Raw genomic sequence first — 23,620 nt, forward strand, 5'->3', positions numbered from 1 at the left:
TAGATATTTGTGAGTTAGCGGATACTAAGAATTTAAATTAATAAACGCAAATATCGTTTATTTCATATTATGATTACTCCATGTCTTAGTTTAACCAGTCAGAGGTTCTGAATTTGATTCCCGGTGAAAAACTAATTGTTTAGGATTGCAACACGCAGACGCACTTACTTTAAACAGTTAGAGTGGACGTAGTAACATTACGAGAGTTATTAACGACTGTATATTTATTGCAATTAATTCATTCAGACTCTGATATGGGTACAGAAGTGTATTTTATTGTGAAGTAAATACAAATTCATATGCCATTTAACAAACCAATGCCAAATAATTAGCGTTTTAAAACCACTAAAACTCGAGCATCTTGAACAACATAAAGTTAATTACTTCCCTCTCGAGATGGCCGAAGTATTTTTTTATAAATACTGCAATATATTTTTGTTTTGAAACAAGCGTTGATACTTGCGAGTTGCGTTACTGCGGACGAACTCGGAGCGGCAGTGTGAAAGAAACCGCGTCGGCGAGTGGACGTAATGCAGTCGTGATAAATATTTTTACGATAAACTTTTAATATTACAATTTCATAAATTTTATTAGGTTTAATTTAATTGTCGATTGAGTTATGTGATTTGAATTATTGACTGGTAAAAAAGCAGCAAAAATGATGATGGCCAGTGCAAAATTGGTTCGGGACTGTAGTTCAGACTTGAGTTCGGATGTACGCTCTCTTTCTGTAGAGTCTTCTACCGAGGAACAAGATTCTACTACAACGGAGTCGGAGTATTCTGAAGAAGAGAAGGAATATGAATTAGATGATTTACAAATTCTGAAAACAATTGGTAAGTTTTGCCTTAATCTTAGTACATACACACAATCGGTGAATTGGATTTTCTACGTAAATTTTTAGGGGAGAGGTAATATACATATATCTAAATAGTCGTAATTAATATTTTAGTCCGACTATTTATGTTTTTAAACATATTTCCCATATATATATACATATTTTCGGTGAATTGGATTTTCTACGTAAATTTTTAGGGGAGAGGTAATATACATATATCTAAATAGTCGTAATTAATATTTTAGTCCGACTATTTATGTTTTTAAACATATTTCCCATATATATATACATATTTTCGGTGAATTGGATTTTCTACGTAAATTTTTAGGGGAGAGGTAATATACATATATCTAAATAGTCGTAATTAATATTTTAGTCCGACTATTTATGTTTTTAAACATATTTCAATCTCTGAAAAATCACGCAATGTTACATAAAACAAATGTAAATTACCATTTTACTTGCCTTTTTTTACTACAAAAATACATGGAATTAGATGAAGAAATCAGTATTTAGCTGCTCTAGTAGACAGTTTCTCGGCAAAATCATTTGTTTTTATCTCATATTTTTACCTCCACCTTACCGATCTCCTTCATTGGGCTGTTTCTACTGAAACTAAAAAAAAGATTTTCACTACATTAATCTATTTAACTGTCCTGAAATGTTCGATTCCAAGGACAAGGCACTTAAAGAGTTTGACGGTCAACCTCCAGTAAAAGAGAGGCTTTAAAAATGAAAAACCATTAATAGATTATGAAAATCAAAGACAATTTTCATTGTATTAAACAGAACCGTATAATGTATGGTAGCGGTTAATGTCGTAACTGGAGCAGGGAGAGGATAATAGCTAAACCAGATGTCAAGAGGTGTTTTGTGCTCTGTTTCACCTTAATACTTGAAAAGATGAGTGTGTTGCAGTCTAAAGTAGCATAGAGTTTCTGTTTTGGCCTTAATTCGCAATATGCTTTTGAAGGAAAGCGCGTCTCGCCTTTGCATCTCATTTTGTATATAAATATAACTTCTATGTATATTAAGGGAAAGTTTTTATATTTTTTCTTCTCGATAGTTGTCGTAGGAGTTGAATTATTTGGTGTTCCTAATTTTTGACCCTAAATTAATTGATGAAGACGCATTACGTTTTTGTATGCATATTTCCTTAGCTAATAACTGTGAGACTGAAATTACTATTATAAACGTTTTTCAGTGCTGATACAGTTGTTTAAACAAAATATACATAGAATCTGCAATATAAGCCCATGGCAATTTGTTATCAGTTTATTAATAGTAAATGTTAATAAAGCTGTCCTTTAATTAATTAGGTCAGAGGGTTACCCTTTATATTGTGCAGGTATTATCATGATAATCTAGATCAAGGTTTTATGCGAAATATTTCATGCACAACTCGTGACTGAAGTTATCAACCAACTAGTTTATTGGAAGTTTAGGTAAATAATATGTTTAGGTGATAAATTTATGTAAATATTTTAAGGCTAGACTAGACTACAAAAATAGTCTCAAAATCTAAAATGGAACACAAGACAACATTTCGCATGAGTTGCGTTGATTTTGAAAATGAAGTATGCAATCAGCCTGCCAACTTATCCTTATGGTTATAAATCATTTGTAACGCGTTTCGCAATAAAACAAAACCATCTCCAACTTAACACGTTGATATAAGCGAGAAAGTATTTGTTTTTGCGATGCATGTATACCAATTACGCAGGATCACATAAGATCATTCTCAAGCCTAAGATGCTGTCGATACTGATTCAAAAGAATATTATAATATTAATACTCCACTTTTTTGTTTCAATTTCTTTGTTTTTCTATAAGAATGTAGTTGAATAAAATAATGACAGTGATAGTTTAAATAAGCTGTATTGTTTTCAATGCACATTCCACTGTATCGTGTTTTGTATTATATCTACGTGAAAAATGCTAATAAACCTGCAGTATACACGCAAACGAGTCGTTCTATGTAAATAATAACTGTCACGCTCGATTTAAGGCGAATGTAGGTTACAGCAGTTCTGTGGTAAAAGTTGCAATAATTATAAATGTTATTACTATAAAAATTCCATATATAATATCGTTCTCAAAAAAACTCTTATATGTCGAATTAAAAAATTAACCCACACTACAAAAACTTATTTAAAACACAGTTTTGGTTTGCAACACAAACTGTGTTAGTAGCAATAAATTATTCAACTGATATACAACACTATATCTTAGTATATTTATGTTAGAACCAATTTTGCATGTCATGTTTTAGTAAAACATTACTAGCTATAATAATTACAGGCAACATATCTAGTTAAAATATCACAAACACATCATACAAAAATTCCTAGTTCTAAAAGTGGCCCACCATTTATATTGAAAGACATACCAAACAGTTGATTTCAGAAAAGCGCGTGAAAATTTTTAGTTAATAAGAAAGCTTTTAACATAAATACGAAAAAGTGAAAATAGATGAAAGTGATTGTTTAAACAATGCAATATCATAGTTTACGCGTTGAGAAGACGACTTGCGTATAAATGCAGACCACAGTCGCCATTTGAATAAGTTTTCTTTCATACAGTTCCTAGCCTAACAAAGTTCGTTGTAATAAATTCACGAATACGATAAAGTTAAAAGTCACTGGACCAAAAACTTGCACAGATACTGTTTCATTGATTCATTGACAAGTCGGTGATCAGACCTTTGTTTGTTGTTTGTTTTTTCGCCGGGAAATGACCCCGAGACATATAAGTAAGTCACGGGAGGCGCGGCGGTACACATTGTTTTTTTATTTCAATTATATTCTCTAGAACTAGATCTATAAACAATATAAAAAATGCTAATAGTGGCTTAGTAGCATATTTATAAAACTAACCATAACATATAGGAGAATATGAGAGATTTGTCATCGACCGCGACGTCTTAATTTTAAACTACTCGTATGAAAATTATATCAAACTCGCGAAGATTTCGTTGTATGTATTTGAAATACATACTTGTATTTGCATATGCATTTATTTACATTTAAAAAAATAAAAAATTAAGTAAAGGTTAGGTGAGTTACAGAGTTAATTGAAGAACAGGGACTTATGTTTATATCCTACAGATTATTACTCAATTTTGTTAAGTCATTTATTGATTTCGAGAACTAAAATATTATTGATGTTGGCTTAAATAAAGCCTTACGCCTTATACAGCTGTGCAACAACGTGCAATATCCTTGACCGATTTTCTCTTATCACATTATTGAAATATTATCATCAAGAATTTCTTTTGACACTTCTCAGTATTATCATGCCTTTCTGTATACGGGCATATGGAGTATTTATGACACTTAAAAAGTCCAATTTCACGCAGAATTAAATCAAATAATTAATTTTTAAAAAGCTTCACATATAAAATACGTTTTAATCACTGTAATATTAAATAGTGAATGTCAAATTAGAAGGATTTAGTATTTAATATGTATTTCTTTATTGACATTCATAAGCGTAGGACATTGTGTTAGCTAAAATTAATAAATGATTTTAAATTGTATTAATATAATTCAAACCTTTAAGTAATTCAGATTATTTAATAACTGTGAAAAAAAAATATATGTCCACATTCTAGCGTTAATACTGAAAATGAATTCACACCCTATTTGCCGATCCACTTATTGTGTGTAGCCGTTATGTTAATCATCGTAATTGTAGTTTATGCAAATCTATTACCGTAATGAATCATTGATTGACCGAGGGCTATATACCTTGCAATCATGCAGCTGGCTGTTACATAAGAACACGTCCGATTTACCTACTTGATGGGATTACAAATAACGTGAACACTTTCTCTGATAGTATAAAAAGTTGGCAGCCGGCAATGCCTACGGCGCAAACCCAAATGTTTATTATGCAAATACATTTATCTTATATTTTTTTATCTTTATATGTAAATGTAAAAATAAACGGAACACATATGCATTTGTATTATCTCAAATACAGAGTGTATATACGATATTCGATTTAACATTAAGACATTTTATTAAATATGCACAATATACCGTAAGCTAACTGTAATCTGTTCCCCCACAAATCAGGGCATCCTTGATGTGGGGACTAGCATCGGTTCTATTAGCTGACAACCATATTTTTGTCAAGAATAAAGTTTTATTATTATATTCTTTGTTACATATTGTTGTAACCTATCGTATTATTAATAACTTCAGCAGTAATACTTGTAGCGAGACGTATTAAGTAATAAATTGCAAAATAAAAAGTGTTCGGAAAAATTTGCCATCATAAATCTGTAAACGAAATGCTACTACTGAAGTAAATATATTATTGTTGATGTAATATTAAAGAACTAAAGCTGCGAGCCGAAAAACGATTACGTATTTCGGAAATAACTTTTAAAAGTTGTTTGCGGTAACTGGAAAGTTATGAGAACTTGTGTGACACACAGTTGCTAATGTATAACTTCCTTTCTGATCATTATCTAAACAAATTGCTTATATATTCGTATTTTATTCTTTTAACACGCAATACCTACCATTATTATACAATAACAGTAAATGACAATTGACTTTAAACATATTAAATCAGTATACTGATTACCTAACAATATGTAACGTTTATTTTAAAGGGATTAACTAAATATTTTCGTTTGGCGTCTGTGTTTGTTGCCGCTTAACCTGAATTGATGCCTCAACAGAGCTACGTAAACAGGTCAAGGAATTAATAGATGTTCGAGATTGATATATAATAATCCGTTACCGAATGTTCCCATAATCCATTTTTAAAGTATAAACAAAAATAAGAAGCAATTTGAAGAGGCCGAGTGCTCTTTTCCTGGCGAAATGGCCTACTTGTGATTTCCACCGCGAAAACCCACGCTTCTCGGAAAATCTCATTAGGAGTTTTGTCAAGTCAATAAACTGTCATATCAGCACGTACGACGTTACTATGGCTTATAACGTTCATTAGCATAAAGATTTACCGCGTTGTAACCTAATTTAAAAACATTTTTATTATTATATTTATTGCAGGAAGGATCTCTGACTTTTGTGCGTTCCAATTTGAGACAGGACAACCAAATGATTATTAAACATTTTATGCGATAACGTCGGAATTAAAAATTTATTTGATAACAAATTGTTTTTAATGTTTTATGTGTGTAATACATATAGTATTTTGGAAATATGCGACGTAATAACTAGAGTTTAACAGTAATTAACAAAAGTGAAACTTACAAAATAAGTAACAAGAATTTAAGAGATAAAACAAGGTTTGCTGACGTCGTATATAAAATAAAAGAACTAAAATGGAAATGGGCTAGACATACTATAAGAGGAGCAGATAAATGGAGCAAAATTGTAACACTATGGCATCAAGAGGCCATAAAAGAAACCGATGTAGGTAATTTAAAAGGTGGGCCGACGAAATTGTGGAAATGGCTGAAAATACCTGGACGAGATTGATATACAATAAGGAAAAATGTAGGAAAATGGGGGAGGCCTTTGTCCGTAGGCACACAGAATCAGTTATCGTAGATTAACAAAAATAATATAATAAATTTTGTATTCTGATATAAGGCTATAAATAAATATATAAAATACCAATAAACTTGACTTTGACTTTGCACTTTCTTGTATCTATGTTAAAAATATTACACAAGATGTTATGCGTAAAATAAGAATTGTTTTGCGTCACTGGTCATATATTATTCTCGGAAGATAACTTTGAATGGCTTTACAAGCCGTTATTCGCAAAACAATTTAATATTATTATGAAAGATTAGTATAGCCGATATAAACTCGAACAGTGCCGTCTGCAGCTTCACTAAAATACACCATGAAATCTTCCGAGATTCTGGTTACATTTCTGCCCTAGTCTGTGATATAATATTTTCAGTGTGACATTTTATAGAACCTGGTAAACGTCGTTTTGCCATGTATATCATTTATAATAAAAAATAGGGGTTGATCGTAGAGGGTTGAAAATTTAGGGTTGTATGTATTTTTTAATGCTGTTGATACAGTTGCTAAAAATGTAAAAATTTATCTAAAAATTTAATAAAAAATATTTAGGGGTGGACTACCCTTAACATTTTGGGAGGAAGAGAAATAGATGTGGTCCGATTCTCAGACATACCCAATATGAACACAAAATTTCATGAGAATCGGTCAAGCCGTTTCGGTGGAGTTTAACCACAAACACTGCGACACGAGAATTTTATATATAAGATGTGTATCTTTATACTCGTAAGTATTATACAGGTGCCATTTTTAGACAATGTCACACAAAGACATTGAACATTGTACACAATTGTTAGATGCAGTTCAATATCGCGGCTATAAATTACCGCTGGAGTGACATAACCGGCAGGTGGCGCAACTTGTAATCTTTCCAATACATGATACATATATTTTTAGAACTTACAAGGAACAAACAGTTAGAAGATTTCTTTTTATAGTTTTTTGTGAACATTTGAAATCAGGTTTCTTGTAGCATTTCTATATTAAAACTTTCATTATTAATTTACATTTTATTAAACACATTTTCTATGAATATGTTGACCTCGCGTGTTAATTAATTAAAATGAACATGTCATTAATTAACTGTGTACAGAGTAATAAATCATAGTGCCCTAGTTAAATTAGCCCTAAATACGCGCTTGGCAAAAAAAGCCTTCATTTCAAATATTAAAAACGTTAGAAGCAATGGCAGATTAAGGTTTTAATTTAATTATATTCCCCATATAGCCCTTTTTTACAGGCATTAATATCAAGTATCGTTAAATATCTTTTCAATTAATTCAACGCGTACTGTGTGTTGATATCCCTAAAAAAAATTGTTTTTCATTTCTTGTGGCAAGTGTTACAGCGGAAAACATAGCAGAAGACAATTGATGTAAAACAATTAATCAATAAGCTGATTGGTATTGTTTATTTAAACTAAATTCGACCGTAAAAAGCTGGAGTTATAAGAACAAGTAGTTTCTCAACATTAAATTAGTGTGTAACCTATTTAATCGTAGGCATTTTTATAATGAATGTAGAATAGTTTGAGTAAAAATGAATTTTTACTTAAACTAGATGTAGGAATCAAATCATTAATTATTTTAGTCACGGGTAAGGAAAATCATTTTGCCAACTTCCTTTATTTTTGACAACGGATTTAGTTTGCATTCAGTCAACGTCTCTCGAAGGATAATTGCAATTATCCCATAAGAATATCATACTCATTTGATTTTATTTATCGTATGATATTATGATGACGAAAGCAGTGTTGGTGTAGTGTAAGACAATTGATGTAAAACAATTAATCAATAAGCTGATTGGTATTGTTTATTTAAACTAAATTCGACCGTAAAAAGCTGGAGTTATAAGAACAAGTAGTTTCTCAACATTAAATTAGTGTGTAACCTATTTAATCGTAGGCATTTTTATAATGAATGTAGAATAGTTTGAGTAAAAATGAATTTTTACTTAAACTAGATGTAGGAATCAAATCATTAATTATTTTAGTCACGGGTAAGGAAAATCATTTTGCCAACTTCCTTTATTTTTGACAACGGATTTAGTTTGCATTCAGTCAACGTCTCTCGAAGGATAATTGCAATTATCCCATAAGAATATCATACTCATTTGATTTTATTTATCGTATGATATTATGATGACGAAAGCAGTGTTGGTGTAGTGTCTTTAGCGTAGGCCTCTCGTCACTGACGTCATGGGTTCCATACCCGGCTGTGCACCAAAAGACTTTCCGTCAATGCCCGCTAATCTAACACTCTCTCGTACGGTAAAAAAAAGCGGTGAGGAAACCGCAATGTCTCAAATCCAAAAATCGTCTACATGCGTCAAAAAGATGGCGGATCACCTACTTGTGTGTGTGGATGCAATTTGAGCCCAAGAACCATATAGGGTTGTATTGCCACTGGATGTTTATAATTATGAAAGGCAAACCTTAAACGGATATTATTTTATTTATTTATTAACACTTCGTTACATTACAATATAAAAATTGAACATAATTAAATGAAATGGAGGGCAACTGGCGGCCTTATCGCTTTACTAAGTTAAATAGCGGAATAAATATGTGTTAACATTGTGCCTTCATAATATTACTGAATCATACGTTACTACGCTAAAGACACTAGACCAACACTGCTATCGTGATCATAATATCATACGATATATAAAATAAAATGAGTATGATATTCTTATGGAAAAATTCCAATTGTCCTTCGAGAGACGTTGACTGAATGCAAACTAAATCCGTTGTCAAAAATAAAGGAAGTTGGCAAAATTATTTTCATGATAGTATAATTATTTATAAATATGTTAGGTCTTATGTTTTTTACTTATTATGTTTGTATTGTTTTTAGTTTAGTTTTCTAAGTTTTAAGTTACTGTAAAAATAGGAATTATACTATGCCATTTCACAAAATTTTGACCATTTATCAGAAACAAATTAATAATATAATTTTAATATGCTGGATTCGATAACTAGAGTTCTTTTAGGATAGAGGGATCTTTTATATAAATTATATTGAAAAATTTGTTTTGACGGGACGGGAGCTAACATGTAGCTTACACGACATGAGAGACAGCCGTGAAATAGCGTCACTGGAAAAATTATTTCTGTATCTTAGAATTATGATGAGTAAGAACTGCGTCATTCAACTTTAAAAAGCTTTCGTGTTTTATTCTCCAGTCATCAGATATATATAATATATATTAAGTATGTGTGTGTAAATGGAACATTTCTTAAAATATTTATTTATTTCAATTTTTCCTTATTTCCTATTTTTACAGAAACTTAATACTAATATAATAGAAAACTAAACTAAAAGCAATACAAACATAATAAGTATAAAACTTAAAACCAAAACCTATTTATAACTAAACTATTATTAACTAATGCAATTCCTGTGAATTCAGCCAGTGTGCAACTAACTGTACTGTATGGACATTTTGACAACAATTTTACAGAAGGAGATAAAGATTAATATATACCTGTTATCATTTTTTTAGTTAGTTCGCGAATCTATTTAAAATTGGCATATATGTTTGTGTACGTAATATGTTAGTTAATTTATTAATAAGACTGCTTATAAGTTCGACGTAAAAATCTATATGGACCATAAGTTCTATCGTGTACAAAGATACATATCAAGAGACGTATTGTATATACATTTCATTACAAGTGCAGAAAGCCTATTGAAACTATTTGCTTTTTTATCTTCTCTCCACGCAATTAATTCATCGTACGTAGATATGTAGCGACTTTTTTACTTTTCCGGTAAAATGGTCTCCGAAGCATTTTGTATAATCATACTGAGTTCGTGAAATTACTGATTTTGTGCAACAAACAACTCAACTCACAAGAACATTTTTGGAAAATGGCGCTAACCGTAAAATAATAAAGGCATTTTTTTTAAATACAGCTTAATAAACTTATAGTTTATTGTAAACTTATAATTATTTAAAATAATTTTAAATTTATTCGACGTTTCGCATGCTTTACACTTTACAGCGTGCGTGGTCACGGTGACTGAAGACAAAAGGTGTTGAATGTGAAAAAAATATCACAGCTGTAGAAAAAGTTGTATTATCTGTATTTATTTCCCCGGAGTTGGTATCGACTAAAAGATAAAGGGTTTCAGCAGAAATTGCTCACGGTGTCCTCCATTTCAGAATAATACTTAGCTTCAATCCGGTCAAAAAGTGTTTTCTTTAAATGTGTAACAGCTATGTTAATAAAAGACATTACTAAAGACAGGCTTTTGTTAAAAATTTACATCTTTATTGTAAGGCATGTTGTACATTTTAATTAACAATTTTATAAATACACAATTTCTTGGCGCGATCTCCTATAACATATAATATGAAACCGCAGAAACTACGCGAGTTGCGACACATAGGTCCCTATTTTAGATTGAATGTGGATCAAGGACGGTTCCAAAAAGCACTTAATTTGACACTAAACACTACTAAAATATAAATGTTACTCATCAACGTGTAATTTTTACGGTCTATAATCAGGTTTATGAGGACATAAAGTATAAAGTCATCAGTTTTAATTGATATTTGGCGTCGCTTATTAATTGTTGTAAGAATAAATGGTAATTCGGGTAATATGTTGATGTCAAATATAAGAATTATAAACAAATTTTACATGACGTTAAATTAAGGTACGAAAATTATTATTTTTTTCCCAAAATAATACTTAATTCTAAACAAAGGTTTAATGCCAAAGTTGGTAAAATGAAATCAAAAAATATTTGTTCATATAGGTAACATAATGTACATTTACGAACGTCAAAAAAAGAACTATACAAAATGCTTCTGGAAGAGAGGCACTGGCAATTAACTCTCCGTCACAGTTTTTAATTGCCATGTTTTTTTTACACAACGTTTGTAAGGAACTACAACCATTACACCATGTTCCTTATGACATCTTGATAGGTGAGTAAGTTATAAGAAACTGGAACCAAAAGGACATCGTCGCCGTAAAAAAGTAATCGTAGTAGGCCATTGTTCAAGCTGTTATTAACAATATTTCAAACAATGCATATCATTCTTATGAGCGACCGATAATACATTTATATTTAGATACAATTAGTCAGCAAAAGTAGTAAATATTTTTGTTTTAATTATAACTAATCTATTGTGAATATCAGCAATACAATACTTCATATAGACTAACAATTGCCATTATATGTCTATTCCGATCTATTCTCAGGTGAGCGTATGTTTCATTCAAACAAAAAATGTAAGAATGGCCACGACTGATTGAAGGTTGTGCTGCTTCAATACACTCGGTTAAGTACAAGGTCTCTTAAATCTATTTATGAACATTTTCCTTGCCAAATTTCTATATTAAGAAACCTAAAGATTTTTCTCGTCAATGTAGGAGATGATAGAAAAGGTTTGCTTGGTAACGTTCTATTTTTAAATTCAGTAAAACAAAAGAGATTACAATTACAAGAAAATTTTAATCTTTTCTTGGACATAATTAAATTAAAGAGATATAGAGTACCTAAAGTTAATCTGTTTCAGAATGAAATGCGACAGTTTTGTTTAATTTAATAATAACATATACGTAACATAGATAGTGGAAGATACTATTAACGTGAATAAAAAAAACTTTATTTTATCGATTACATTAGAATGATATTTAATAATTTTATTTACTAAACTAGTTAATTTTCAATCAAAGTTATTAATTAATGTATCATATCAGTTTTGGTATATTAGAAGTTGTTACTACGTTAAAAACAAAAACCAATTTCGTTTTGCGTACGTCAAAGCCTCTGACGCCATATAGGTAATACTGTAAGAACAGTGTGCGCTATGACAAGTGAAAGTGGTCGGTTAACTCCTGAGGAAATTATGCTCATAACTTCTCGGTCTTTCTCTTTGGTGCCATACACGACAGAGACAAAACACATTAAAGATTGTTCCGTTCAAGTTTCCGATGATGTTACTTGCTTAAGGTTGTTTCCGATTACGCAACAAGAAAGAATTCGCAGTTTATCGTTGTGTGAATTCCTTTGTATGCAAATCACTTTCCTTGGAACATGGTATTGCTTTTTTGGGACCCACTATTTTACATAATACCAATAAATATTTTTTTCTCTTTTCTCTATTAAAAGGCACGGAGCATAATTAAATACAAATAGTATTACGCACTGTGCCTATTTTTTTTCTTAGGGTGACATAAAACCTTTGAATTGCAGACGCAATAAATAGTATGTAATTGAAAAAAAATGTAATGAAAATCGTGTTTATTTATAACTAATACTTGATATTATTTTGGTGCTAGGTCACGACCTAAAAGCTTTTAACTGTTCAACCTTCAACGAGCAATAAAATAAATACATGTTTAATAAAAACAAATGATTCCCTTAAATTATTAGATATGTTCGACCGGACTTGCGCAAGAGTGTTGGAAATAAGATCGGCTGTTGTATCTTGCGAAAGTTTGGACGTCACGGGCAACACGTGTTTCAATTATTAGAAGCAAAGTTTATCAATAATATGAGAAAATGTGTTACAATAACAAGCAGTAAAGGCAAATAGCAACAGAGAACTTCGTTGTAAAAGTCAAAAGATTAAAGTAATTCATATTCACAGTAATAAAGATAGGTACGAGGTAGGATACGTGTCACCAGGAACTCATATTCTAAAATAAAAAAACTCAAAATAGCACAACACTTTGCCTCAGAACGCCGCAAGGACTGGTGCAACATTCTCAGGCTATGTGAACCTACTTGGGCAATCAGGCGCTATTTTACTTTTTATAAAAAGTATAAAACTTACATTAGAGATAAATTTATATATTTATGTATTTCATTTAAATCAAATCAAAAATCATCACTAAAAACGGTAATCTTGTTTTATCTTCCTACCCCTGACACTGTTAGTGATATTCGTATGTTTATAAGAAAATATAATGTAATAATAATGTAATTAGCGTAAGAAATCTGTGCACGCGATACAAAGTTTACATTTAGTCCGACGAAATGGGGAATCTCTAACTGAGTCATGTGTAGTTTATTTTATCGTTTATTTTTACATTTTCATTTATTTTCATACTATTCCAATAAACATTAGAAATAAAAATACATTTGGGATGTCAGTTACATTCAGATTTTCATGCATAAAGATTTAACAATGAAGCAAGCCATACCTTAATTTCGGTTATCCGTTTTCCAAATCGAATTTTCTCATTATCAGCTCATTCTAAACGTTTAAGTTATCTAAGTTATTGTATTTTTATGTTTAGTTTTATTCAATTTTATAAAAATAGATAAAAACAATTGTTTACTGAGCAACTGAGAACTGAGCTTGATTTAATTATAATACCGTTTTATTTTTTAATTTTCACAAGTTCGTTAAATATATTTTACAATATTATATATATATTATATATAGGCTATGATCAATATATATGTAGAGAATTTCAACCTAAAAATGTGACGATCTTACAAGTATAGTAAAAAAGAATTGATAAACCGAATACGAAGGTAATTTTCTTAAGAAACTCCTTATTATAGAATTACAATCCATTATGCGTATGTTGTTTTTAGTTATTTTTTTATACAAACATGTTTCTTTTAGGTACTGGAACATTCGGTCGCGTTTGCTTGTGCAGAGACAAAGCGGCAGACGAGTACCTGGCTATGAAGATATTGTCTATGGCTGATGTCATACGCTTGAAACAGGTCGATCATGTCATGAACGAGAAGAATATATTATCTGAGATTAATCACCCTTTTGTCGTTAACCTGTGAGTATGCAATTGTTTTTAATTGAACCGAAAAAAAAACTAGCGTTAGCAAAAACATACTATTATAAGTTATTTGAGATGGTTCGGCTGAGTATCGTTAAGACTCATATAAAATATTTAGTCATAGATAAAAGATATTGGGCTCTTTAAAAAAATGCCTCATTAAATTTAACGAATGTCAGATATATTTCATTAAAATAATTGTTTATTGTTATTTATTATAAACAGATTTGGATTTATTAAGGTTTACGTCATAACTATCATTGATATATGAATAATTCAATGCTGTAACATAAATAAAACCTAGTCAAATTCGTATCGATATAAACTTTCACATAAAAATACATAATTTACGATCTTCTTCCGCTAAATTAGAAATTTCTTAAACGTTAAAATTTGAACTATGTCCATATTAGGTAATAGCTATTTTAGAATTTAACTTGATCGCGCACTATTTGTTATATGCTAAAAAATATATACGACTATGAATAAATAAAGTTTAAATATTCACTACTGAAGTATCGACTGGAAATTGAATCGAGAACCAGAATATAAACTATTTTAACATTTTAGTTCATATTCACATTTGTTTATATATTATTAACTGTCTCACATAATATTAACCATATAATTGATTACTACTGAATTATACTGAAACATATAATTGATTTAAATATAAATTTGTTCTTTTTGTTCACGTAGCGTGGCAATGTTTGCCAACTCTATAAATCAAAGATTACAGCAATTACTATGGTTCTAATTACAAACTACAACCTAAACACTAATTAATTAGTTATGTTAAATCCATCACGTCTTGCAGTGAAACTAAATCTTGTATATTTTCTTAATCCAACTTTTTACAAAGTTGTTTTGAATTGATAATTTTTAGTTGCCACCATTTCTAAAAACATAAGCCGGCACAAACTACGGTATTTAGATAATATTGAAAGTTAAATTTCTTACTATTTCTTACTATTACTATGTACTAATTTTACCTATTTAGCTTTATTGTTAAAACAAATGAATATTTCTAAAACGCACGGAATCTTGTTTATTGTTTTCGTATCGTACCACCAAAACAAATTGACGTACGTAGATGTGCAGCAATATATGTGTTTTATTTAAAATTTGTAATATTTTGTAAAATTGTAGGTAGTGATCATACTTAATTTTTCTTAATGTACCATGTGATCGGCCTGAAATTATGTACATTTTTTTAAAGAATCAAATCCCCCTTAATAACTAGGATTTTAATGAAGATATTTATTTTAGACGGTGGTGGACGCATGACGAGTCTTGCATATATATGCTTTTCGACTACGTGTGTGGCGGCGAGCTTTTTTCATATTTAAGAAATGCTGGCCGGTTTAGTAACAATATAGGTAAGTAATATATAGTTCTTATATTTAAGGTGTTTTTATATTAGTATTGTCTTTTATTAACATAACTTTTACACATTTAAAGAAAACACTTTTTTACAGATTATAGTTATGTATTATGTTATGGGATTATAGTAGTTTAAATTTAAAATTATGTCTAAATAATTATAAGTTTAAATACAATAATACATAACTATAATCCGTAAAAAAGAGTTTTCTTTAAATGTTTTTATATTATTACTAAAATTAGCGCCTTTTTTATTAGTGAAGTGCGCTCGGGATAATTACCGGCCAATGTTTACCCGGTTGACGGCGCTCATTCGTATTTAAGATTTGTGAAAACAGAACATTCGTACTGTGATTTAGGAAAACAAGTACTATTAATCTGGAGATACGCAAGAGCTTATTTCTGGAGGAAAGGACAAGAGCAAAAATAGTCGGTCAATGACGCGGGTGTCTGAACGCTGGCTCGTGTTGAAAACCGACACTGATCGTCAGACACATAAAATTTTACGGACATTCAGTGGAACAATACTGGGAGACATATATTTGTGGTTCGGTTTATTTGCGTGATTAGGTGGCGAAAGCGGCAGACGTAGTGACGCCTCGTTTGAATTTGCGCACGCGCACCAACTCAGGGTTCTCCCGTTGACACACTTTTTCGTTCTTTATTCACTGTGCCCTCAATAAATTTACTTATAAAATTAAGGGCAATTACACCGATAAAATAATTTTATTTAAATCGTAACAGTCGGTGAATGTAAAATGAATAAATATATCGCGTTTATTGTGTGATTTATAATATTGTCCGGATGTTTTCACTAGGTTGCAAGTTAATAATAATAAATCTTAGATGTTTTGGGAAAGACGCAAGTATTGTATTCAAATAAGAAATATACATATTCGTAGATTCATTTAACAAAGCTAAACAATTTGAAACATAGTATTTTAGAGCTTTGAGCTTACACGAGGTTTTAACATCTATGAAGGCTTCAATATATCATCCTAAAAGGGTGATATCATACCCAGTTAGAATCTTAATGACGCAGACATCTCCCACGCTGCTGACTCACCCTTGATAAGTCATTAGGCTGTTTCATTCAACACGAAAATTTTAAATAATTAAGAATCTTAGTTCCAAATAACCTATTTATTACTTATTGGTAGGATAAACAGTATTTCTGCGTTTCACGACTCAGATAGCGCTATTTGTCATAAAATGTGAAGTATCTTATTCGGAACTTTTATATTTCGAATTATTTATGTGTTACATAGCTATTTGGTACTTTATCCATACATTGTGAAACAGGTCCTGTCTTATTGTTTTTTTATCTTATGTAATACTTCAGTCATTAGCAGACATAGAATAATTGCAACGTCTCTGCAAGACGTTTGACAGAATTAAACGACTAACATTTGGCAACGAATGTGTTTTCGTTTTTATGAAAATAGTGTAAAGTTTATACACACACACACACTTATAGTTCAATGTTAAAGAAATGTTATCGGATAGGTATAAATGAGTCTGGGAACTAATATTAAAGTTTTTGATAAAGCGTGTTGTTCTTTCAGCCTTAGAAAATTAGAAATTGTAGAGAATGCATTTGACCTAAGGGTCAGACTAAATCGTATGCGTAATGGAGTATAAATTACATTATGTCGTTAACGTCTTGATTATACGACGTTTTTATTATATTCCTAAAAACATCTTATTACACGTAGTAATACTCGCGATATAAAAATGCTATAATTTCAGGGAAGTTCCATATAAAAAGATAATGGATTGCGAAAAAAATTTATGTTTCCGTATGTAAGACACATATCTTGTTTAATAAAAAAAGTTATGTGTTGACAAATGAATTTTCTATGTTTTTATGTAATTTTTAAATAGACTCAGGTTGATTCAATCACTGACAAAATATATTATAAGGAACACCTAATATACTTGTGTGGTTCGACCAAAAGCCTTATTTGGGGCCTATAAATATTATTTTTTTTAATATTTAGCGATTAATTCACCCACTACACCTTTTTGGCATTTAGAAGGCCTGTTTCGCCCCTGTTCTAATAAATGACATTTTATCTTCTGCCATCTTAATAAGATGGCGGACTATACGAGGGCGTGGTGGATTCAAAGAAAACAATTTATGTTTCAGCAAATTTCTATGCAGCTGAGATAGTATCAGCGCTGGAATACCTTCACGCCCGCAACATCGTGTACAGAGACTTGAAGCCTGAAAACTTACTTCTAGCAAAAGATGGACACTTGAAGATTACAGACTTTGGTTTCGCGAAGAAGCTAACGGATCGTACATGGACCTTGTGTGGAACGCCAGAATACCTAGCCCCAGAAATTATACAGAGCAAAGGGCACAATAAAGCTGTAGACTGGTGGGCATTAGGTGAGACTAAATAAAATAAAATAAATGCTCTTGTAGTTATATTATACAACAAAGAAATACACATGTCGAATAAGTGTGTTAGAAAGAACCACGATGTTATATTTCAGTGCGGTTTGTTGCATGTGTCCGTCCTTTGAGTCAGGTAATATAACAAAACCAATGTTTTGCTTTATTTTTGAATAGTTAGCCAATCAAATTCTTAATACATAGCAGGAGATTGGAGTGTGAGTTAGATCGCGTGTTGTTTACATTAATATTATTATTTCATGTTCCAATTATATATAGTTCTATGTGACGGCTTTATAGTGGTGCCAAGTTGAATATAATTTATTGCTTACAGTGTCATCTGTGCTTGTAACTCCTTATATCCTTGGCACAAGTACATTAGCGCTACGTTAATTATATGACACGTGTTATTGTCTGGACAAGAATCATCTATATTTATTATCCTTCATGTAATTATTTATTAATATCATATATTGTGATGTCTCGTGTCTTTCTAAGAAAACATGAGAATTCAAAATTTCTATACTGGAGGAAAAAGTTCGTATATTTTTCTAAATAAAACATATATTTAACTTTAATTTGACGTATGCATATTTAAATGCATCGTTCTATTATTATTTTTTAACTTTCGATAAGCAAACTTTTCTTCTCTAACGTAAAGTTTTTGATTTATCTATATTCGACGATACATTATGATTTGTGATATTATAAGTAAATAATTAATATGCCTGTTTCCCAAGGACCACTGATCTCTACTAGGTACGATCATTACATACCCCTCTCGCCTCATCTACTCTCTCTGAAAATATTCAACTTACATGTTCGTCAGTTATGGTCGGACCTATGAAGGGCTGATTCTTGAGAATATTCTTAATTCTAATATGTTTTGCTATTTGATCTGTATAGATAAATATTACCTATTCTCTACAGGTGTGCTTATTTACGAGATGTTGGTCGGTTATCCCCCGTTCTACGACGATAATCCCTTTGGAATATATGAGAAGATACTTAATGGCAGAGTTGACTGGCCGCGCCACCTCGACCCAGTTGCCAAGGATATCATAAAGAAACTGTTAGTGCAAGACAGGACGAAAAGACTCGGAAATATGAAGGTAAAATACGCGGAAATTGGCACTTGATTTTACTTTGTCACTATAGGTCTTTGTACTGCTTGTAAGTAAAGAAATGTTAGAAATTGCAATCAGCAAAGTAGACAATACTTTTCATAACGGTAATAAGTAGGATGGTAAGCGTTATTAACAAATTGTGGGCGCATATTGAAATTAAAAAATATGACACAATTTAAATTATAACATTCCTTACTCCTGTGCCCTATATTCTTTTTCTATAATTGATCTGATCTTTTGAAGTATTACTTATTTACCAGAGTAATTTTTGTGAGATGTTTTCATAGGATTGATAAAATTATTTTATTATTATGAGAAAACATGTGTGAAATAATATTATTTCGAGGCTTGTACACACATGATTTTTCATAAACGGTCTACTAGTAAAAGCTTCATAGAAATCTTAATACATTGTATGCTATTATTAAAGGCTAAATATTTTATATAGCCTTTAATTTGGAAAGGGAATCAAACAGTTGCTTTTGGTTAGGATTCAAACCCAGATAAAATAACCCGGAACATGATACGTATTGTCATAGCAAAGTTGCGTAGGCGTCATTCATTGTTAATTGCTTTTTTGACACTGACATTTAGATAAGTGTTATAAAATATGATAACAAATAAAGACTTCTTTTATTATTTGCCTGGATTTAATGTATTTTGACTGTTTAAAATTTATTTTATTATTTAATTATATTATACTAAATTCTACAAAAACACTATATAAATACATCGAAACGTTCGTTTGCCATTATAAGTATCAATTGAAAATCGTATAAAAATCAGGTAGTTTTAAAGTTTATCGCGTTCATCACGGACATTAATAATATATAAGGATATATTATTATTACAAGCATTTGCTCAAGCGTTTAAAAAAACATGAAGACCGCGGGAACATTTTATACTTCGTAGAAATTACTTGATCTACCATAAGCATTATTTTCATACGATGTAAGGTATGAATTGCATTTTCGCCCCAAACTGGTTTAAATCAATTGCGTTTACACAAAAATATTGCGTATCAGTTTACAGTTGGCTTGTCTCCAGAATATTGGTATAAGTAGAGACCGTTTCTAATCAAGATAGAGATATAATTCAATAATAATAAACTGGTTCTCAGAACTTAACCATCGTCTTTAATATGCATGTCTATATCTACAATATTATTGAACAAGCGTGATTACTAATCTTGTTTAGAGCTAACTGTAACTACTGTTTATATCATGTTTTATGATCTTACTGTTATTGTTTGTACAGTTTAATCATTACTGTACCTGCGTTTTCATCAATTTACTACGCATCCTTGATACGGAAAATTATTGAATGAAGGAGCTTTGAATATGATTAAGTAACATTTTGCTATGCAGGTTCTAACAGGCGAGCGATAAAGCCTTTATTGTTGTACTAAGGAAGTATTATTGTAATCATTAAAAAATCTTACTTGATGATATCAGATATTAATGGTCCAAAAGTTTTACTGCAAGCTAAGATAATTCTAATTGCAAAAACGCAAAATAATAAGGGTCGGATTGTCTGGAGTCTAAAACAGATAAGTTATTAGCATCTTAGACTTACTGGATAATACCAAAATGTGAGTTAACATTTTAAAAATCATCAAATTAAAAAGCGCGGAGCTTTTTATTTTTCTGCGTCATCAAAATTGTTGACCATAAACTGCCGGTATATTTTCTATCATTCCCTATATGTATGTATACAAGGTAGTTTCTAGTGGACACACGTTTTCTCTTAGCTTTTTCTGCGACGTCGCTAAGATATTTAGAAAGCTATCCGTCAAGTCATCGGCGACATCAAAGATCACTGAGTTATGTCGTATGTCTTGACTTGTCACTAGATGCTGTCTTCAAAGCATTATTCGATGTTTATAAATCCTATTAAAAATCATTAATGATCAAAGTACGTCATTTAATGAGTTCGCACAATGTAGGCTGGTTGAAATTCTACATTATTATACCTTTGTAGGTAGCGACAATTAGCCGTTTTTTACTTAATAAAATTATCTATTCAAAAATAAAACCCCAACTTAGCCCGATGCGGTCGCACTACTTAACAGCCACTAGTTATTTTTTTTCTAGTGTTGCGTATATCGATATTGTTGTGAAAGGTTTTGTAAGAAGTGTTCGGTTTTGCAGAGATTCAATCGCAGGACTTTAAATTTCATGGCTATGAATAAACCACTTATTACCGATAATTTACGATGGCGGTTATATTATGACATTCCTTCTAGTTATTAGCGAGACTGCACTTGAGGGTATTGTGAAACCCGATTAATTCAATTTATTCAGTAAACGTGCTTAGACAAGCTAATCGCTCAGATCCGCTTCATAAAATTTCAACTTTACGATGTCATTTGCGTAGTGCGGTGCCTAAGCCAAATAACAGAATTGCTCTAATTTTAGCATCTATTCAGTGCTTCTGTGATTGATGTATGGTACGATTGTTTATCGTTTCAATGGAGACGACTTGATTTATTTGTGTACTTTTATGACCGAAGTTCAATCTCGACTTTCATAGTATGACGTCAGTACAATATGGCAACACCGCGCGATTTTTAAATTGTTTATTGATATTAATAGAACTTTATTTTATGATGCTTCAAAGTGCTCTAGCGATTGGTTTTGTTGAAAATATTCGATTTTTTGAGTACACATAAATATCGTGGTGTAATGTAGAGTAATAAATTATTTATAATTTTCTCTTACAGTGTGGATCGGAAGATGTGAAACGACATCGATGGTTCAAACATTTGGACTGGGCTGATGTTTACATGAAGAAGTTACAGGTATAGATTAATCTGATAAACGAATGAATGACATTTGAAAAAATATTATGTTATTAGTGTGTGGTTTAGAACTTTAAAGTTTCGATGCGATGCAGTATTCAATATCGATAGCGGCTTCGAAATTTCGCGTTTATTTTTATTGATGCTTTGATGTCCGGCAACACTACAATTATTTCTGGTTCACAAAACGCTAATTGAAATAATTACAAGGCTATAAAGATTTCTGTAAAACAAATGAATGTCATCTCAGTACTTACACAAGACCTTTGGGCTATACACTTAGCAATTATTAACACGTATCAGTCTCAAATACGTTTGTCTAGCAAAAATTAAATTTATAATACATTCAACAAATCATCATATGTTTAAAAAAAGAACATACTATTTAAATAAAGTTAACCTGGTTTTTATTGGGGTCTTTTCGTAACAACAAAATATTTTTCCATAAAAGTAATTAATGGATTTTCGTTTTCCAGCCACCCATTGTACCAGCCGTGTCATATGAAGGCGATACTTCAAACTTCGACGAATACCCAGAAACAGATTGGAAAGCCGTGAGATCGCTGGATCCAGATGAATTAAAACTATTCGTGAATTTCTGAAATTCTCAATTCCTCTTCTGGTACTAATTTAAAGTGGAATTCGTGAATGGTTAACTGTATAGCGATGTGGATTTCCAAAAACAATTTCGTAATTAACATTGTGTTAGGAAATTTAGGATTTTTGTGATTTCTTAAATCTTAGTGATGCCGAGATTAGATTTAATTATTTAAACTTTGTTTAACGTGTCTGGCGTTTTCTAAATCTTTAACAATAAATATTGCGTTTTGCTCTTAAAATTAAGTAGAAATTATAGCGACGATACTGATTTCTTATTTATTTATATGTAGACTAGATCACATGTAACAATTTTTTATAGTATATGTTACAATTTCTTGTTCTAAAATATTAAAAACAGACATACATTTTAGTCAAATCAGTAACTAGATGTATGGTATTTGTAATAATATGTCTTAATGTATGAACATGCCGTCCCCTTCATACGTAAGAGTTTATTTTTGAGGTTTGTATAATAGAATTTATACGCAGTGGGTTGACAATTTATCTAAAATTAATTATAATGTTAAGTAGGCAAATTCTGTGTATAATCTTTTTAAAGATACCTGTTTTGTTACACACTACCTATTTATTGTTGCGTGCGTTAAATTTATAAAAATAAATATTGGTTTACAGAGATGTAAGTTCAAGCTTAAAAGATAAATAAATTATACTATACTTTAAAAAAGTTGAACAATCAACTATGAGAATAAAATTACTCAGGCGTTGGAACATTTTATTTTATTGCTTTTTAAGTATTGTTTTCGTATTATAATTTAGGATATAAAATAATGAGGTATTTCCTAGCCATGTTATAACTAATGTGATTGCTGTGATCTTATTAGTCAGACAAAAGCTCTGTTTTCGCATATTTATTAACTTTGAAAATATAAATTGATAACAGGGTTTTCAGATAAATGTTATTTAATGATAGTTGATGTAAATATTTTGATACTAAGAGATTAAATAAAATTTTATACATACTAACAGTTTTCTTTTATTCATAATTTTAATTTCTAATAGGCGCGTGCAACAGAAGGAAGGATATCTCGGAGCCTGTATTTCTAGTGCTTGTCTTTATAAAATCGACTTACTCATGATTTACCTGATGATCACAGTAAACAGTTAACTATAGATTCAGTATTTTGTCATTTACCTTTTACAATTATATTTGTTGGTAGATAGAGTTA

General features: G+C 30.7%; 1 protein-coding gene across 1 annotated transcript; it reads left to right on the plus strand.

Annotated features, from left to right (window-relative positions):
• The first annotated feature begins 485 nt into the window (after positions 1–485).
• Positions 486–23,396, plus strand: LOC111002248 (cAMP-dependent protein kinase catalytic subunit 3). Its single transcript, XM_022272396.2, has 7 exons — positions 486–836; positions 13,951–14,119; positions 15,392–15,501; positions 17,655–17,900; positions 18,837–19,018; positions 21,756–21,833; positions 22,310–23,396. Exons 1-7 carry the CDS (start codon positions 659–661, stop codon positions 22,433–22,435), a joined length of 1,089 nt encoding a protein of 362 aa, XP_022128088.1. The 5' UTR covers positions 486–658; the 3' UTR covers positions 22,436–23,396.
• The last annotated feature ends 224 nt before the right edge of the window (positions 23,397–23,620 follow it).

The sequence above is a fragment of the Pieris rapae genome, chromosome 16, assembly GCF_905147795.1.
Source record: "Pieris rapae chromosome 16, ilPieRapa1.1, whole genome shotgun sequence".
NCBI lineage: Eukaryota > Metazoa > Arthropoda > Insecta > Lepidoptera > Pieridae > Pieris > Pieris rapae.

What these genes read in the sequence shown, in the direction of transcription:
- LOC111002248 (XM_022272396.2), top strand. Translation starts at nt 659, where the DNA reads ATGATGATGGCCAGTGCAAAATTGGTTCGGGACTGTAGTTCAGACTTG. An exon ending in ACAAATTCTGAAAACAATTG is followed by an intron (nt 837 to 13,950) that starts GTAAGTTTTGCC and finishes TGTTTCTTTTAG; the next exon opens with GTACTGGAACATTCGGTCGC. An exon ending in CACCCTTTTGTCGTTAACCT is followed by an intron (nt 14,120 to 15,391) that starts GTGAGTATGCAA and finishes TATTTATTTTAG; the next exon opens with ACGGTGGTGGACGCATGACG.